This window comes from Ruditapes philippinarum, unplaced genomic scaffold (genome assembly GCF_026571515.1).
Source record: "Ruditapes philippinarum isolate M1 unplaced genomic scaffold, ASM2657151v2 ctg3170_1_1_1_1, whole genome shotgun sequence".
Lineage (NCBI taxonomy): Eukaryota > Metazoa > Mollusca > Bivalvia > Venerida > Veneridae > Ruditapes > Ruditapes philippinarum.
In genome coordinates, this window is record NW_026857519.1 from 1 (window position 1) to 16,338 (window position 16,338).

General features: G+C 32.2%; 1 protein-coding gene across 1 annotated transcript in view; it reads right to left on the reverse strand.

The window, feature by feature from the left end:
* Positions 1-4,555: 4,555 nt before the first annotated feature.
* The window catches only part of LOC132750043 (serine/arginine repetitive matrix protein 2-like), a gene marked incomplete at its 3' end in the record, with an annotated part of 43,929 nt that continues 32,146 nt past the window's right edge, over positions 4,556-16,338 (reverse strand). Inside the window, exons 7-8 of the mRNA XM_060739981.1 lie at positions 11,884-11,942; positions 4,556-4,625 (exon numbers count right to left, since the gene is read on the reverse strand). Of these exons, the coding sequence (XP_060595964.1) occupies positions 4,556-4,625; positions 11,884-11,942 (129 nt within the window). The remainder of the gene's footprint in view (positions 4,626-11,883; positions 11,943-16,338) is intronic.

Consider the following 16,338-nt stretch of genomic DNA (forward strand, 5'->3'; position numbering starts at 1 on the left):
TCTGTTTATATACAATATCTGTTTTAAATTTAAAAAAAGAGAAAAATTTTTGTATTTCAAAATCTTTCCCTGAACCCGACCAAAAAAAATTTTTAGTACAAATATAATTTTTTCACCCTAGAATTTTTTGAAAAAATTTCATATAAACTTTATACCCTTTTTAAAGGTGTTTTAATTTTTTTTAAAGGGGTTAAAAAGGGGGGCTATAAAAATTTAAAAATAAAGGGCAGTTTAACAAATTTTGGAAATTTTTTTATAATGAATTGTATTTCTTTTTAATTTCCACCTGTTTCCGAGTAAAAGTAAAACGAAAACCAAAATCATTTGAAACCGCAAACCGACAAAAACCCAAAGTAAAAGCGTTGCCCAAACCCGAATGGATCCAGATTTAGGGGCCCGGGGCATCCGCGCCAAATTGATCAGGGTCCAATGCTGTTCCCCTTTCCAAATTCAAAAATAAAGTTGAGAAACTTGAAGGGTAACAAGCAAAGGATCCCGATCATTTTATATTTGTGGGCCAAAAGGGCCCCGCAAAAATAAAAGGGTTTAGTATTTGCCCAAAATTAAAAATACCTCTAAGGATGGGAACTGGTAGTTTTTGGTCGGCTCTTTCTCCCGACTTTGGTTTAAAGGGAACCCGACCCTTTATTTTTGGGCCCAAAATTCATGTTTTCAAGGGTCCTTTCACCCAAAAAAATATAATTTAAAAACATTCATTTTATATTTTGCATTTACATGATTTACACCCCGAATCCCGCTGAATTTTCCCAAAAAGAAAATTGTCCAATTTTTATTTTTAAAAAGCCCATTATTAACTTAAAGGGGTATTTATATGAAATCAAACTAGATAGGCCCCACAAAATTTAAACTTGGGCGGACCCCCCTTTAAATTTTAACAAAATATTGATTTGAATTTCTTTTCCCAGTAGTTGTGGTTTTTGATCACCAATTCCTAGGCATAGAGAGAGTTTATTGACTCCCTTTAATACATGTATCTATTCTATTTTTCCATTTACACCTAAAAAGTAAACATTTTTAAAAGTTCATTTGGTACAGTCTAATTATGTCAAAACTTCTTTCTTCAGTGATCAGAGGGAAGACCAAACATTGCACCAAAACCCAAATACTAAGGAAATACTACGGAAAACTTTCATAAGACTTTTTTCTAAATAATTCACCTTTCACTGTTTTCTTACCCTTGAAAACTTTAAAAACCCATGAAGGAAAGGTTTTAAAAATCAATAACATGAACTGCACTTTTCCAGACAAAATATTATAATTACCCAGGCCAAACAAATCGAAAGTGGGAAATGCAACCAATTATTTTTTTGTAAGAAATTTTTGCTCGGGGTAACTAGGATTTCATGATGTACAGCATCCATCTATTGTTGACAGTAGTAAATGTAGGCAAGTTTCATCAGTAATGGATTAAAGCGTGGAGAGTTGAAGAGTATGAACAGTAGTTAACTGATGGTCAAATATGATAACTAATAAGTTAATTAACACCATATTATATATAAAACTTACTTATCCTCAAAAAGTACACCTATATCAAGTTAGGCTCTTTCCATTATATACAAAACAGTAAGTTGATGTCAAGTATTTATTTCCTGTATAATTATACTTTATACACATTTTTATCATTATAAACATCAAAAATATAACATAATAATAATTAACCATTTTTATTAATTGAATTAACGATATCACAGTATTCATCCCTAAATACTAAAGAATGGGTAAAACTAAAGAAACAATTCAATTGCATCAACCACAGAGACTCTTAGTTTATACAAATTTATTTTAGTTGGATTTTAATTGAAGCTATTAACTGCATTTGAATCCCTTCCTGGAGCCAACCAGTACTAAGCAATTAGTGTAAAGTTTCTTGCTCATGGAAACAATGGTTGCCCCTGACAGGGTTTCAACCCATGTAACTAGCAATCCTTAGATTACAAGGCCAGCATATAGAAATCCTTCAAGTTGAAACAGTTGAAATTTGCATAAATATGTGAGGAAGTTTATCTCTATATGTACAAATTTTACTAATAGTTGCAAATGACTGTTTATATCTTTTGTAAATCTTCACCTTACAAGTTACAGATGAATGATATAATCCAGGTAGTTTGCCAGAAGTACCAGTGCACATGTTACAAAGTTTCATACAGAGATGAACTTATCAGTAAAATTACAAGAGCTGTCCGTAAGACAGCGCGCTCGACTTTTTTAGTGCTTGCCTATAATACAAAACATTGACAGTTAAGGGCCATAATTCAAATAAAATCTTTGACAGAATTACCTTCTCCTGGACATGTTTGGGAATCATGATTGTAAACAAGTATTCCAACTTTCAAATTAATATCTCAAACAGTTCAGTCAAAAAGTGGACTGGTACTAAAAACTTAACCAAGATTCTAAGTCGATAAAAGGCCTTAATTTTTAAAACAAATCCTTGACAGAGTTACCTTCTCTTGCGTACAGATGGGGGTAATAATGTGAAATAGCATTAAAAGTTTCAAAGCAATATCTCAAAGGGTTAAGGCAATAAGTGGATTTTACCCATATTCAATGTATTTTCTAAGTCAAAAAGGGGCATAATTCTGTCAAAAACCTTGACAGAGTTATGTCCTCTTGTCTGTTGATGAAGGTCGTGATGGTACACAAGTATGGTCAGTTTCAAAGCAATACCTCCAATGGTTTTGAAATAAAGTGAGGTGGTACAAAAAACTTAACCAAGATTCTAAGTCGATAAAAGGCCTTAATTTTTAAAACAAATCCTTGACAGAGTTACCTTCTCTTGCGTACAGATGGGGGTAATGATGTGAAATAGCATTAAAAGTTTCAAAGCAATATCTCAAAGGGTTAAGGCAATAAGTGGATTTTACCCATATTCAATGTATTTTCTAAGTCAAAAAGGGGCATAATTCCGTCAAAAACCTTGACAGAGTTATGTCCTCTTGTCTGTTGATGAAGGTCGTGATGGTAAACAAGTATGGTCAGTTTCAAAGCAATACCTCCAATGGTTTTGAAATAAAGTGAGGTGGTACAAAAAACTTAACCAAGCTCAATACACTTTCTAAGTCAAAAAAGGGCCATAATTCTGTCAAAAACCTTGACAGAGTTATGTACTCTTGTCTGTAGATGGAGGTTATGATGGTGAACAAGTATGGTAAGTTTCAAAGCCATACTTGTAATACTTCTGAAATAAAGTGGGGTGGTACGAAAAACTTAACCAAGGTGTGACGCCAACGCTAACGCCGACGCCGACGCCGACGCCGGGGCGAGTAGGATAGCTCCCCTTTTCATAGAAAAGTCGAGCTAAAAATTAATACCATTTTTCAACTTTTCATAGGGAAAATTATTACACAGAACTTATGGTTATGTACTGGAAATAATTCATTAAAACACAAACCAGTTTTTATACTTAAATACCCTTAAATACCCTCAATATTTGTTTGCTTTCTAAAAGCAATCATCTGGATGTTTACCTGTGGTTTGTGCCTGGAACTGCATGCTGGGAAATGCATGTATACCAGCTTACCAACAGGTAAACTTGGGAGGAAATTAAATAATTGGTTTATCTACCCTAGATATACATCAGCTGATACAAACAGATATACTGCCTCTAAAAAACTTCTTATCTTTAAACCAATGAGATTTTTATACTTGATTTTTTTTTTCAACTAATGTTGCCAGCATGTGCTCTTAAAATAACTGGTTCCTGAGAGAAACTCGGGACTTCATATAAAGATTTTTACACATGAGAAATGTGGAACAATAAGTTTTCTTTAAATTTGATTTTTTTTTTTTTTTCTTTTTTTTTTGTAACATCTATTATGAAAAATTGACAATTTGACAATATTTTGGCCAATAAACTTGTAATCTTGTATAATTAGCTACATGAACCTAAGTTTTAACTTCTTAAGTCCTATATCGCAATGATAACTGGTTAAGGAAGAACATGTATTTAAATTTACAAGTGCAAATAAAAGGTTTAACATATTCATTTTTACACCCTTTAACAAAACATGCATTTTATGAAAAGTATACTGAATGTATTTTTAGAAAATTGCCTCTTTAAATTAAATACTATCTTGTTTCAAATCTGAGGTAAGTGTAAAAACCTTATCAATTCATACGGTAAGCTTTTCAGTTCAAATAACTACTTGGCAAAATCTCTAATCTTTACATTTCCGTCTTACATTCAGTTTATTTCTAGCATAAAAATTTCAAATTTAGAAACTCTTTAGAAAATAAATGACACTTTTGATTTAATTTTACTTCCAATTTAACATCTGCGGTTTAATTTAATTGTACCTTAACGCACACACTAGAACAATTACACGTACTGCGTAAAAAGAAAATGCACAAAATTGCTTTTAAATTTTCTTGCACTCACAGGTTTATGAGAACAATAATTGGAAAATTAACTTTCACATATCAAAATTTCCATCAAATAGGTGTACTGAAGTTGGAAATTATAAATCTATATTACAAAATTAAATGGGATTAAATAGAGAGTAGTTATTTTGTAGAAAATGACCAAAAGCTTAACCTGGAAGATCTGTTTGAGAGAAAATAAGGCACGTCTCTTAGTTCACGTCCACAGGAATTCAACAATTTTTTCTGAAAATATAAAGATATATCAAGTTTATAATAATAACTTGTGTTCAAATTTATATTGATAACTGGCCAGTCACTACTATGACATATCAGACTCATTGTTTAAGTAACAGCTCTGGGGATTTTGTTGTTTTGTTGTACATGTGTGTGTGTGTTGTTTTTAATTTTCAGTCAAATAATTATGACTATAGGCAGTATTTCAGCTAGAATATATCTGAGCATTATAGGTATGAACGATTCCTGGTGTCTTTTAAAGGTGACAGGTGCATCAACAGATAAATATTAAAAGGGAAAGCTAATTTAAAATTACTTTTGCAAAAATGATTCCAAAAGTCATAACTATTTCAAGAAAAGGTCATGAATCGTTCCTTATATATTCATGATAAGAAAAAAACACCATTTAAATTACTTATTACACAAGAAAGCCTGATATTTTAAACAAGCCAGGGAAAGTTTTCAGGTGTTTATGGTATATTTGACCTAATAATCCCTGTTCTTCAATCACTCTCACCTGGCTATAATTATCTACAATTTATTATTGCTTATCAATTATGTATACAAATACAGCAGTATTATGCTCTCAGGGTAAATACCAGTATCTTTACAAATATGTTTCAAATGAATGACACCATGCTCACAATCACGATATTTGGATAAATGCTGTAAATATGTACAGAAACTTAATGATTATACATTCTTCTTGCAAGAACTAGAGAATGTAATCTGAAAGAGAAAGAAGAAAGGTGTAAAAGAGAACAATAGGTAGAATAATTTATCAGATATAGGGCAATTAAAACCATACACAGGAGCCAAGTTTGATCATAATTAGCTGATATACTGACCTATGTTCTCCTTACAATAATCTATCTTATACAATTATTTTACTTCTTCAGGACAAGAAAAATATGTGAAACTTTATCTAAATCATAACACTTCTTTTCCCCTTACACAAAGTCCAAATAGATAGCCTACGTTCACAGAGCATTGGTTTAGTTAGACCCTAACCATATCTATTAATAGCAGAAACATTGTAGAACAAAATGCTTGTTTTTTTAGGAATTTCTATTTCAAATTTCATCAATTTGTTATAACCGCATCAATTTGACTTGGTTCTTTATTGGTGGCATTGCCGCTCAGCCATTTTATGGGTTTAGTGGTGAAGAAATTTGTTTTATTTTATTGACAATGGCTGTCGACTACTCACCATGAATTATTCATATGTATATATGTCCAAAGATAAAAGAAAAATATCATACTGGGATTTTTGTATAACTTGCCAACCAAAGACGATACCACATATGAAGGGATTAACGCATCTAAGTTTTAACTTATCTTAAGACAGAGATAGTCTTTCATCTCTGTTTGCTGGGATTCTTATGCTTCTTACTTTAAATCTCTCATAGGAACATGAATCTGGCAATCAAATCATTATAATTACATTTCATACTTTAGATACTCTAGACTCTGAGCTTAGAAGTGTTCATTAATATTTACATACCAGTATTGTCATTAAAAACTAATGATGTAAGATTTAATCAAAAACAATGTTCACTATTTTAACATGAACAATTTAAAATGGGCGGTATTGACATGTGAATGTGTAAATTTAAAACATGCAAAACTCTTATCATTTTATAAATTAGGAAAAATAATGTTAACTAACATCACATAATGACATGGTCTTGATTTTATTATATTAATTGGTCCTCATGTAAAGCAGTGAGAAGATCAAAGCACTGTATGAATTATAAGTTGATAAACCTGATATAATAAATTGATATTTATGTGACAAGTCTTATTGTGACACGTTTGGAAGCTCTCCATAGACATGTCACTATTCTTCACAGAACAGATTTGTCTTCCACTCTTCAAAAACCATTTACATCATCTTGCTTTAATCAAATTAATGCCAGACTAGCACAATGGTATTTCAAGACACATTCACTTTTCCCAGAGAAACCTTTTTGTACTATAAGTATATATATATATTATCTTAAAGGCCTATTATGCCACTGAAAGGCTTTCATTTTTATTTCTCAAAAGCTTTTTATTTTTTGTATACTTTCATAGTTTTCAAAAAAGTTACTCATGGGTAAAATACCTGCACCAATTTTTTCATTGGCTTTACTTTGCTGTATAGTTGTAGAGTTTTAGTGATTATAGTGATTGAGTATCTTGTATGGAAGTCAAAATACTATTTGTTTCCATTTTGCTACTTTCATAACACATTATTTCACTACTATCTTCAGCACCGTGGGTAAGCAACTTTGGTCACGTGACCACAAAAGTCAACGTACACGGCCAAAATAGCTCGGTTGAGGTAAGTTTTTTAGTGATTACTTTTCTATCGAGCCAATGCAAATTATGTTACATAGCCTACCGACCGCGGCAGTTCCGATGCTTTCTAAAAATGTACTTGATGTCGTCCAACGTTTTGTATTTTATGAGATCATTAAAGCAATGTTTGCAAATTGTCGATGACAACGTACACACTATTGTGTAAAAGTGTTGATAATAACTTAATAAACGATAAGCATGTCAGTGCTAAGTAAAATTTCAGGTCTTAAAATATATAAAAGAATATTTTAATGAAAAAATAACTGGTTTCCTGCTGTCATTTTTTTGTATTTATTTAAAAATTGACCAACTTACAGAAATGTCAACGTACACATACAGTCTAGAAAGTGTCAACGTACACACTCCCAATTTAGTTTGATAGTGGTCTGAACATGAGGCTGCAACTTCGAAATAGGTGGCTTTTTCCAAAAAAAAAGTTGGCTTTCAATTTAGATTGCCCTCTCAAACTGCATATAATTATTATTATTTTTACAAAGAAAATAGTTTGGAGTGCATTCATTTCATCGCAAATAAGCTTAAACAACCTTTAACTTTTTTATGTTATTTATTTGTACTTTTGTTTTTAGAAGACAAATTTCCAGTTACTCAAACTGCTTAATGATTAGCTGAAACAGCCGTTTTTATATTTTATACTGGATTAATATAGATCGTATTACAATATAGATCGTAATTACAGTCATCTTAATAACGTAAACAGCCAGGATAAGGGTCTCTTGCTCAACCAACTAGTGCCTTCCGTAGCAGCAAAAGGGTCCAAGGTTGACGATGACGCCGAGTTACAATTTTATATTACCGGTTTTTCAGCAGTTGCGTCACTTGATCCCTAGCTATGATTACATCATTAATGTCATATTAACATTATATTTTCAAGAATATATCTACTTGCACTTGTTATGTAAAAATTAACTTATAAACAATTCACAATTTTATAGGTTGGTTAAGGCAACAAATTATACCCTTTTGTTAAATGGTTAGTTTCTAGTACCAAGTTTCTAGTAAAATGCTTTTACTGCTCAAGAAACCAGTTACTAGAAAATGGTTACTACTCGTAGTAATAAATTTACCGGAAAATGGGTTTAGTAATGAATTTACCTATCTAATTTTGTGCGCAATGTATGAGCTATAGATATGAATCAATGACATTGTTTAAACATTTAAAAAGTTATATCAAGTACCACAGTCATATGACCCACTAGTAATCATAGAAATGCCACAATATATATTGAAATGATTGTTACAATACAGAAATTTTATCAACATTTTGCTCAAATAATTTTTTTTTTAATGGTTTGCTTGAATTTCAATTTTGATTGCAATGCAAATTATTAAAATGTATGGCACTTGAGCATTTTTGTTGAATACATATCATAGACTTGTAAATTAGCAGACATGGTTGGCAAAATTTGCAGTGAAACAAAAAGGGCAAAGAAAACTGTGAATGCAAAAATACATATCACGTCTATTAAGCTAGCCCATGTATTAAATAACAATGTCTATAACATGTGGCAATTACATAACTAGTGCAAGGAGATATATTATTGAAAATATAATGTTAATAGAACGTTCGTGATGTTATCATAGGGTTAAAGTGACATAACTGCTGAAATACCGGTAATACCTATAAAATAGTCACTCGGCGTCATTGTCAACCATTGGCAACTTTTGTTGCTACAGAAGGCACTAGGTTGGTTGAGCAAGAGACGCTTATCCTGGCTGTTTACGTTATTAAATGACTGTAAAATGATCTAAATTAATACAGTATAAAATTGCTGTTTCAGCAAATCATTAAGCAGTCTGAGTAACTGGATTTTTTTCTTCTAAAAGAAAACCACAAAAGAACAAATAAATAACATTATAAAAAAAGTTAAAGGTTGTTTAAGCTTATTTGTGATGATATGAATGTACTTGCAACTTTTTTCCTTTGTATAAACCTGTACTTATATACAGTTTGAGAGGGCAATCTAAATTGAAAGCCAACTTTTTGTTAGAAAAAGCCACCTACTCCGAAGTTGCAGCCTCATGTTCAGACCACTATCAAACTAAATTGGGAGTGTGTACGTTGACATTTTCTAGACTGTATGTGTACGTTGACATTTCTGTAAGTTGGTCAATTTTTAAATAAATACAAAAAATGACAGCAAGAAACACGTACTTTTTCATTAAAACATTCTCTATATATTTTAAGACCTGAAATTTTACTTAGAACTGACATGCGTATCGTTTATTAAGTTATTATCAACACTTTTACACAATAGTGTGTACGTTGTCATCGACAATTTGCAAATATTGTTTGAATGTTCTCATAAAATACAAAACGTTAGACGAAACTAAATACATTTTTAGAAAGCATCGGAACTGCCGCGGTTGGTAGGCTATGTCGCATAATTTAAATCGGCTGGACAGAAAAATAATCACTAAAAAACTTACCTCAGCCGAGCTATTTTGGCCGTGTACGTTGACTTTTGTGGTCACATGACCAAAGTTGCTTACCCACGGTGTTCAGGCAACAAGCATCTTTCATGCCCTAAAACCATTATTTAAACTTAATTTAATTTAATTCATGTCTGCCTTTTTTAATTAAGTCAAATTTTATTCATTTCATAATATGCCTTTAATATCTTTAACAAATATGAAGGTTAAGAGGAGCATACAATCACCAGAGGCTTCATATGTGCCAACGAAAACAACCAATTTGGCCAGGGGTCAAGGGGGATATTTAAATCTACAGGCTGAAAATACAACTGATTTTATCAGCATTTTAACCAATGATATAGATCTATGGATCGCCAATCTGTTAATAATGAAAGCCCTTCTGATTCCTTCATGGTAATGGTTGTGTGGAATAAAGTAAACAGTGTTGAGTGTATATATTTACCATTATGTATCAAGTGGTCCATTACAGACTGGGATATTTACCAGTATATCAAGAGATATAAGTGGTTTTATTGTAGTCATAAGTAGGCAATATAAGCAGCTTTATATTATAATACAGATATAATGAGGTTTGTATCATAAAAACACTTCACACAGTTAACATAATAAACTGACCATTGGCGATATATACCCCCCTTATCTTTATCAGGCCACAGCAAAGTCCCCCCACTCCAATAAATCTTTATATCCCAGATAGACTATACCAGTACTGTTGAGTTATTTTGTTATTCCTCAGACTACATTTAACTTTATGACTTCACTACATCAAGATATTATGAGTGTAAAATAAAGAAAAAATAATGACTTTTATAGATCAAGAAGGGGTGTACCCCTGTAAAATTATGCATTTAAAAAAATATCTGAACATAAAATCCTACTTTATTTTAGAAAGATCCTATAAATTGAGCATGAAAATATGCTATTTAAGAAAGAGGTTACAATTAAATTTCTGCCCGAGGACAGTAGCCTTACAAGATGAAATAGCAAAAAAAAATTAAACATAATATCACCCAATATCAACCTTAAACTGAAAATTTACCATTTAAATAAATACAACAATTTGTACTTAATTTGGTAAATATTATGAAACGATTTTGTATAAATGCCTATAGAAAGAGGCAAATATTACAACATTTTCAATATTTGATGTTGTAAAAACCACACAGTGTGACTTGACATGATTGATTTCTAGTTCAAGTTGCTTTTTAACATTGTTAATAATCAAAGATCAATAAGTAAAGCATGATTAATATGTGTATTTAACTGGCCCACATTTATACCCAAGTTTACATTGTGACATCGTAGTTTTGCACTTCAGTCCTTTTAATGCCAATTTTTTTTTAAATCAGTGATTTTCATTTTATGCATTAAACAAACTACCGGTATAAAAACAAGAGCTGTCGGTAGGACAGCAACGCTCGACTATTCTTAGTGCTTGATAGTAAGAAAGCCTTGATAATGTAATATTATTAAGTTAACAAAAGGGAATTTTTTTTTCTTTAGATACATGTTACAGTTATAGGCCTTGGAGAGAGTCCTATTATGCTCTCAAAGAGTATAAAATTTCATCTTGTTTCAAAGCCATATGTCACTGGACTTTTTTTGAGGTATAACAAAAACTGTAACGAAAATTCTGAGTCGAAAAAGAGGCATAATTCTGTCAAAATGCATGCTAGAGTTACCTCTTCCTGTCTATAGGTTGGGTCATGATGGTGAACAAATGTGCAAAGTTTCAAAGCCATATGACAATGGTCTTTGAAAATATATGAGGTATTACAAAAACTTAAATGTAAATTCTAAGTCAAAAAGTGGGCATAATTCTGTCAAAATGCTTGATACAGTTACTTCCCCCTGTCTACAGGTTGGGGTCATGATGGTGAACAAGTGTGCAAAGTTTCAAAGCCATATGTCTATGGACTTTGAAAATATTTGAGGTATTACAAAAACTTTAACATAAGTGGTTACGCGGACGCGGACGCCAACGCTCGGGTGACTACAATAGCTCTTCTTATTCTTATCGAATAGTCAAGCTAAAAACTATACTGTATTTGATGAGCTCTAATGATAAATGAAGGATATTGTAAATCTTTACACTTTGATCCTTTCCGAGATCAGTGATCATGTCACAGACAGATTTGATAGTGCAAAGATCATCATCAATATCAAGTACAATGTACCAAGACCATTATTAATCAGTAAATTAACCCTGTAAAGGTAATTATATTATGGTAAAGTTATTTTCAAAAACAAAGTAAGTGTACATTATCGAATGCAATTGACATTAAATAAAGATCAATAAAGCTAAAATTACTATTTATCAAACAGAAATGAGTGTAATTACACATATAAGTGAAATTAAAAGTACTGAGGGCCAAACATACTGTTTAGCATTCTGATACTCAAAGTAAAGCTTATTCTATATAACTAAAAGGGTCACTAAGAAGGTGAAGGTCACATGGTTACACTTACCTATCACAGCATGTACTCGGACAGTAAGTTGCGTCCTCAAGATCAGGGCATTTTTTCTCCTGAAATCATAAACAAAACATGAACTTTATTATGTTATAATTTACCAAACCAACTTCTTACCATGTAAAATACTAAATCTTATGCAATAAAAGGCAACACTGCATAATTGTGTAAAATTCAACATTCTTATGAAACAAAATAATAACACCTGCAAAACAAAACTTGCGATAAAACAATGAAATGTTATAAAGAAATGAAATAAATGTTCCTTTTTGTTTGTAATATCAGAGAACTTATATACCTCCTACCTCACTCTTAGAACTTCATAAAGCTTTATTGTTTACTTTCAGACCAAGCCTACCTCTGTTTTTGCAATCACTGTTGTTAATTAGAAATACAGTGAAACTCATCCTCAATGTTGTGGCTGTAACAAAGGGTACATTTTATGTTTCTCAAGGAGAGAAAAAAAGGTATAAAATAAAGAAGATCACTGGATGTTTATTCTGGCACCATGATGATTATGAAGTGAGGGTTATGACATGTGCTGAGAGACAGATAGGTGGCTTATTAAACATTGATAAGGTTTTGATAGCCTTAATGAGATATTCAGATTCTACAAGAACATTTCGAATGGCACCACCACCTTTGAGTTTTCCTAGATGTACAATGTATAATGAAATAAATGGAACGGTTAGTATCAAGTTGCTATGCTGTAACTGTATTTATCATCATACAATTCAATTATTTTCATTGCTTTCATATGAAGTAATAGATTGCTATAATCAAAACAATACAGTCGAAAATTATTGTGTTCATAAATAATTCAATCTGATTTAAAATTTAAAATTCTTCCACATACCAGACAAAACTAAAGAAAAAATCTAACAAAACAATTTCAGATAAAAAACATGAGCATTGCATGCGTTAACGCTCATCTGTTAAAGGCAACAACTGTTGATAAGTAATTTTGAAGAAGGGGCATAACTCTAAAAATATACCTTTCAGAATTATGCCCCTTGTCTAACAACTAACCTGATAAGTAAGAAGTCGAAATTTTATGTTGATAACTTTTGAAATGTTTGAATAAAGGGCAACATTAAAGTTTTTGCATATTGAGGACAACTACGATGCTGCAATCATAACAGCTCAACTTTTCTTCAAAATGGGGAGGATAATACGAGTTACAGTATAAAGCAACTTTGTTTAAGTAAATGGATAAAACAATTATAAACAATGCATCTTATTACAATTAATATAATTATTATTATAAACAATGCATCTTATTATTTTTATATAAACAAAGCATAACGATTAACAGAAATATTATTTTGGAAATTCAAAAACATGAAATAAATGAAATTAAGAAACAAGAGGGCCATGATGGCCATGAGGTCGCTCACCTGTATATAGGCCCCCAACCCCCCCCCCCCCAAACGTTGCAGGGCCAATTTAACCCAAGGGCTTTTATTTGCACAAACTTGGTAGACACCCATAAGAAGATGTTTCATGCTAAACATCTAAGCTCTAGCTCATTGGGCTTTTTAAAAGAAGATTTTTTAAAAGTTTTTTACTATACACATATAGTTAAAAACAATGACACCCCTGGGGCCGGGCCAGTTTTGACCCCAGGGCTTTTATTTAAACAAACTTTGTAGACACTTACTAGAAGATGTTTCATGCTTAATATCTAAACTCTAGCTATTTGGGTTTTTTCAAAGAAGATTTTAAGTTTTTGCTATACACATATAAGGAAAATCAATGACCCCGGGGCGGTGCCAATTTTGACCCCAGGGCTTTTATTTGAACAAACTTGGTAGACACCAATTAGAACATGTTTGATGCTAAATATCTTAGCCATAGCTCTTTGAGTTCTTTAAAAGAAGATTTTTTAAGTTTTTACTATATGCATATAGGGAAAATCAATGAACCCCCGGGGCGGGGCCAATTTTGACCCCAGGGCTTTTATTTGAACAAACTTGGTAGACACTTATTAGAACATGTTTCATGCTAAATATCTTAGCTCTAACTCTTTTGGTTCTTTAAAAGAAGATTTTTAAGTTTTTACTATATGCATAGAGGGAAAATCAATGACCCCCTGGGGCGGGGCCAATTTTGACCCCAGGGCTTTTATTTGGACAAACTTGGTAGACACCTATTAGAACATGTTGAATGCTCAATATCTTAGCCATAGCTCTTTGAGTTCTTTAAAAGAGAATTTTTTAAGTTTTTACTATATGCATATAGGGAAAATCAATGACCCCCCGGGGCGGGGCCAATTTTGACCCCAGAGCTTTTATTTGAACAAACTTGGTAGACACCAATTAGAACATGTTTCATGCTAAATATCTTAGCTCTAGCTCTTTGGGTTCTTTAAAAGAAGATTTTTAAGTTTTTACTATATGCATATAGGGAAAATCAATGACCCCCCGGGGCGGGGCCAATTTTGACCCCAGGGCTTTTATTTGAACAAACTTGGTAGACACCTATTAGAACATGTTTCATGCTAAATATCTTAGCTCTAGCTCTTTGGGTTCTTTAAAAGAAGATTTTTAAGTTTTTACTATATGCATATAGGGAAAATCAATGACCCCCCGGGGCGGGGCCAATTTTGACCCCAGGGCTTTTATTTGAACAAACTTGGTAGACACCTATTAGAACATGTTTCATGCTAAATATCTTAGCTCTAGCTCTTTGGGTTCTTTAAAAGAAGATTTTTTAAGTTTTTACTATATGCATATAGGGAAAATCAATGACCCCCCGGGGCGGGGCCAATTTTGACCCCAGGGCTTTTATTTGAACAAACTTGGTAGACACTCACTAGAAGATGTTTCATGCCAAATATCTAAGCTCTAGCTCTTATGGTTCTTTAAAAGAAGATATTTAAAGTTTTTTCTTTTGGTTGCCATGGCAACCAGAGTTCTGCATGGAATTAAATTCTTTGAACAATTTTTAAAGGTGACCACCAAAGGAACATTCCTGTGAAGTTTGGATGAAATTGGCTTAGTGGTTTATGAGGAGATGTCATTTAAAGTAAAAGTTTACGGACGGACGACGGACGGACGGACGGACGACGGACGGACGACGGACGGACGCCGGACGAAAAGCGATCACAAAAGCTCACCCTGTCACTTTGTGACAGGTGAGCTAAAAATACACAAAATGTAAATATTGCAATTAATGAAGGTATGGTTTTAAATTGGTTATAAATGTCAAACATAAAAGTATCATTCTACACGGACCTAATCAGTATTCACATCTTGCACTACATCTATATGTTGTCTATATGTTTAACAACTTTTTTATTTTTCTAATCCTATACATCATGCATGCATGCTCTTTTGAAATTTCTACCAAAGAGATAATATATTAGATATATCATCTTTAATAACAAATAAAATGTGTGAAATTAGACACTTTAAACATTTAAGTTTATAAAGTTTCATCATGTTCTACATTTGAGCCGTGTCATGACAAAACCAACATAGTGCGTTTGCGACCAGCATGAATCCAGACCAGCCTGCGCATCCGCGCAGTCTGATCAGGATCCATGCTGTTCGCTATCAGTTTCTCTACTTGTAATAGAGTCGGTAAGCGAACAGCATGGATCCTGATCAGACTGCGCAGATGCGCAGGCTGGTCGCAAACCCATTATGTTGGTTTTGTTGTGACACGGCTCATTTGTATTTTGTTAGCAAAACAAAATAGCAATGAATGTATTATTGTGGTATAACTGTGTTTTGTAAGTTTGGGGAGTTTTACGTTGTTTTGTTCCCAGATCTTAAGGAAGATAAATAAATAATTATAAAGAAACCAAAAACGTATGTCCCATCACATGATTAACTGAAAACTATAACTCAGTAATGTAGCCAGGAGGTTAAATAATAAGGCAGTCATCTGTCCTCATTTATTAACTGTGATTAACATCATGTTCACAATTGCCAAAAGGCAACAACTCTCTCCTATGTTTTTTTATTTAAATAACACCAAAGGTTCAAAATGCATATCGTTTAAGCAGTCTTACAAGGTTGATATTTCACTAGATAAGAATGTATGCATTTTATTTAACAATGAATCAACTTTAAACAAACATGCCATATATATTGGACTTAAGTCAAAAACTCTCCATGAGTAAGTTTTAAAGACCCTAGAAATTTCTTCATGTAAAGATTTATTACATAACAGTATATAAAAGAGAGAGAGACACTGTATCTTAACTTTAACCTTAAAACATAACAGAAGGTATATGGTTTTGTCCAAAATTAAAAATCTTTTTTTAAAGAATTGTATTTCAGATACATCCTGTATATTTTGCCTTATCTGATGCAAAATGAGCATACAGTATATAATCATAAAACTTTCAATGATATACATAGAGGATATTGAATGAGTGTAGGTTTAATACTAAATTTATTGAACGAGTTGAATAAAATCATATTATGCGAGCCTCTGGCGAGC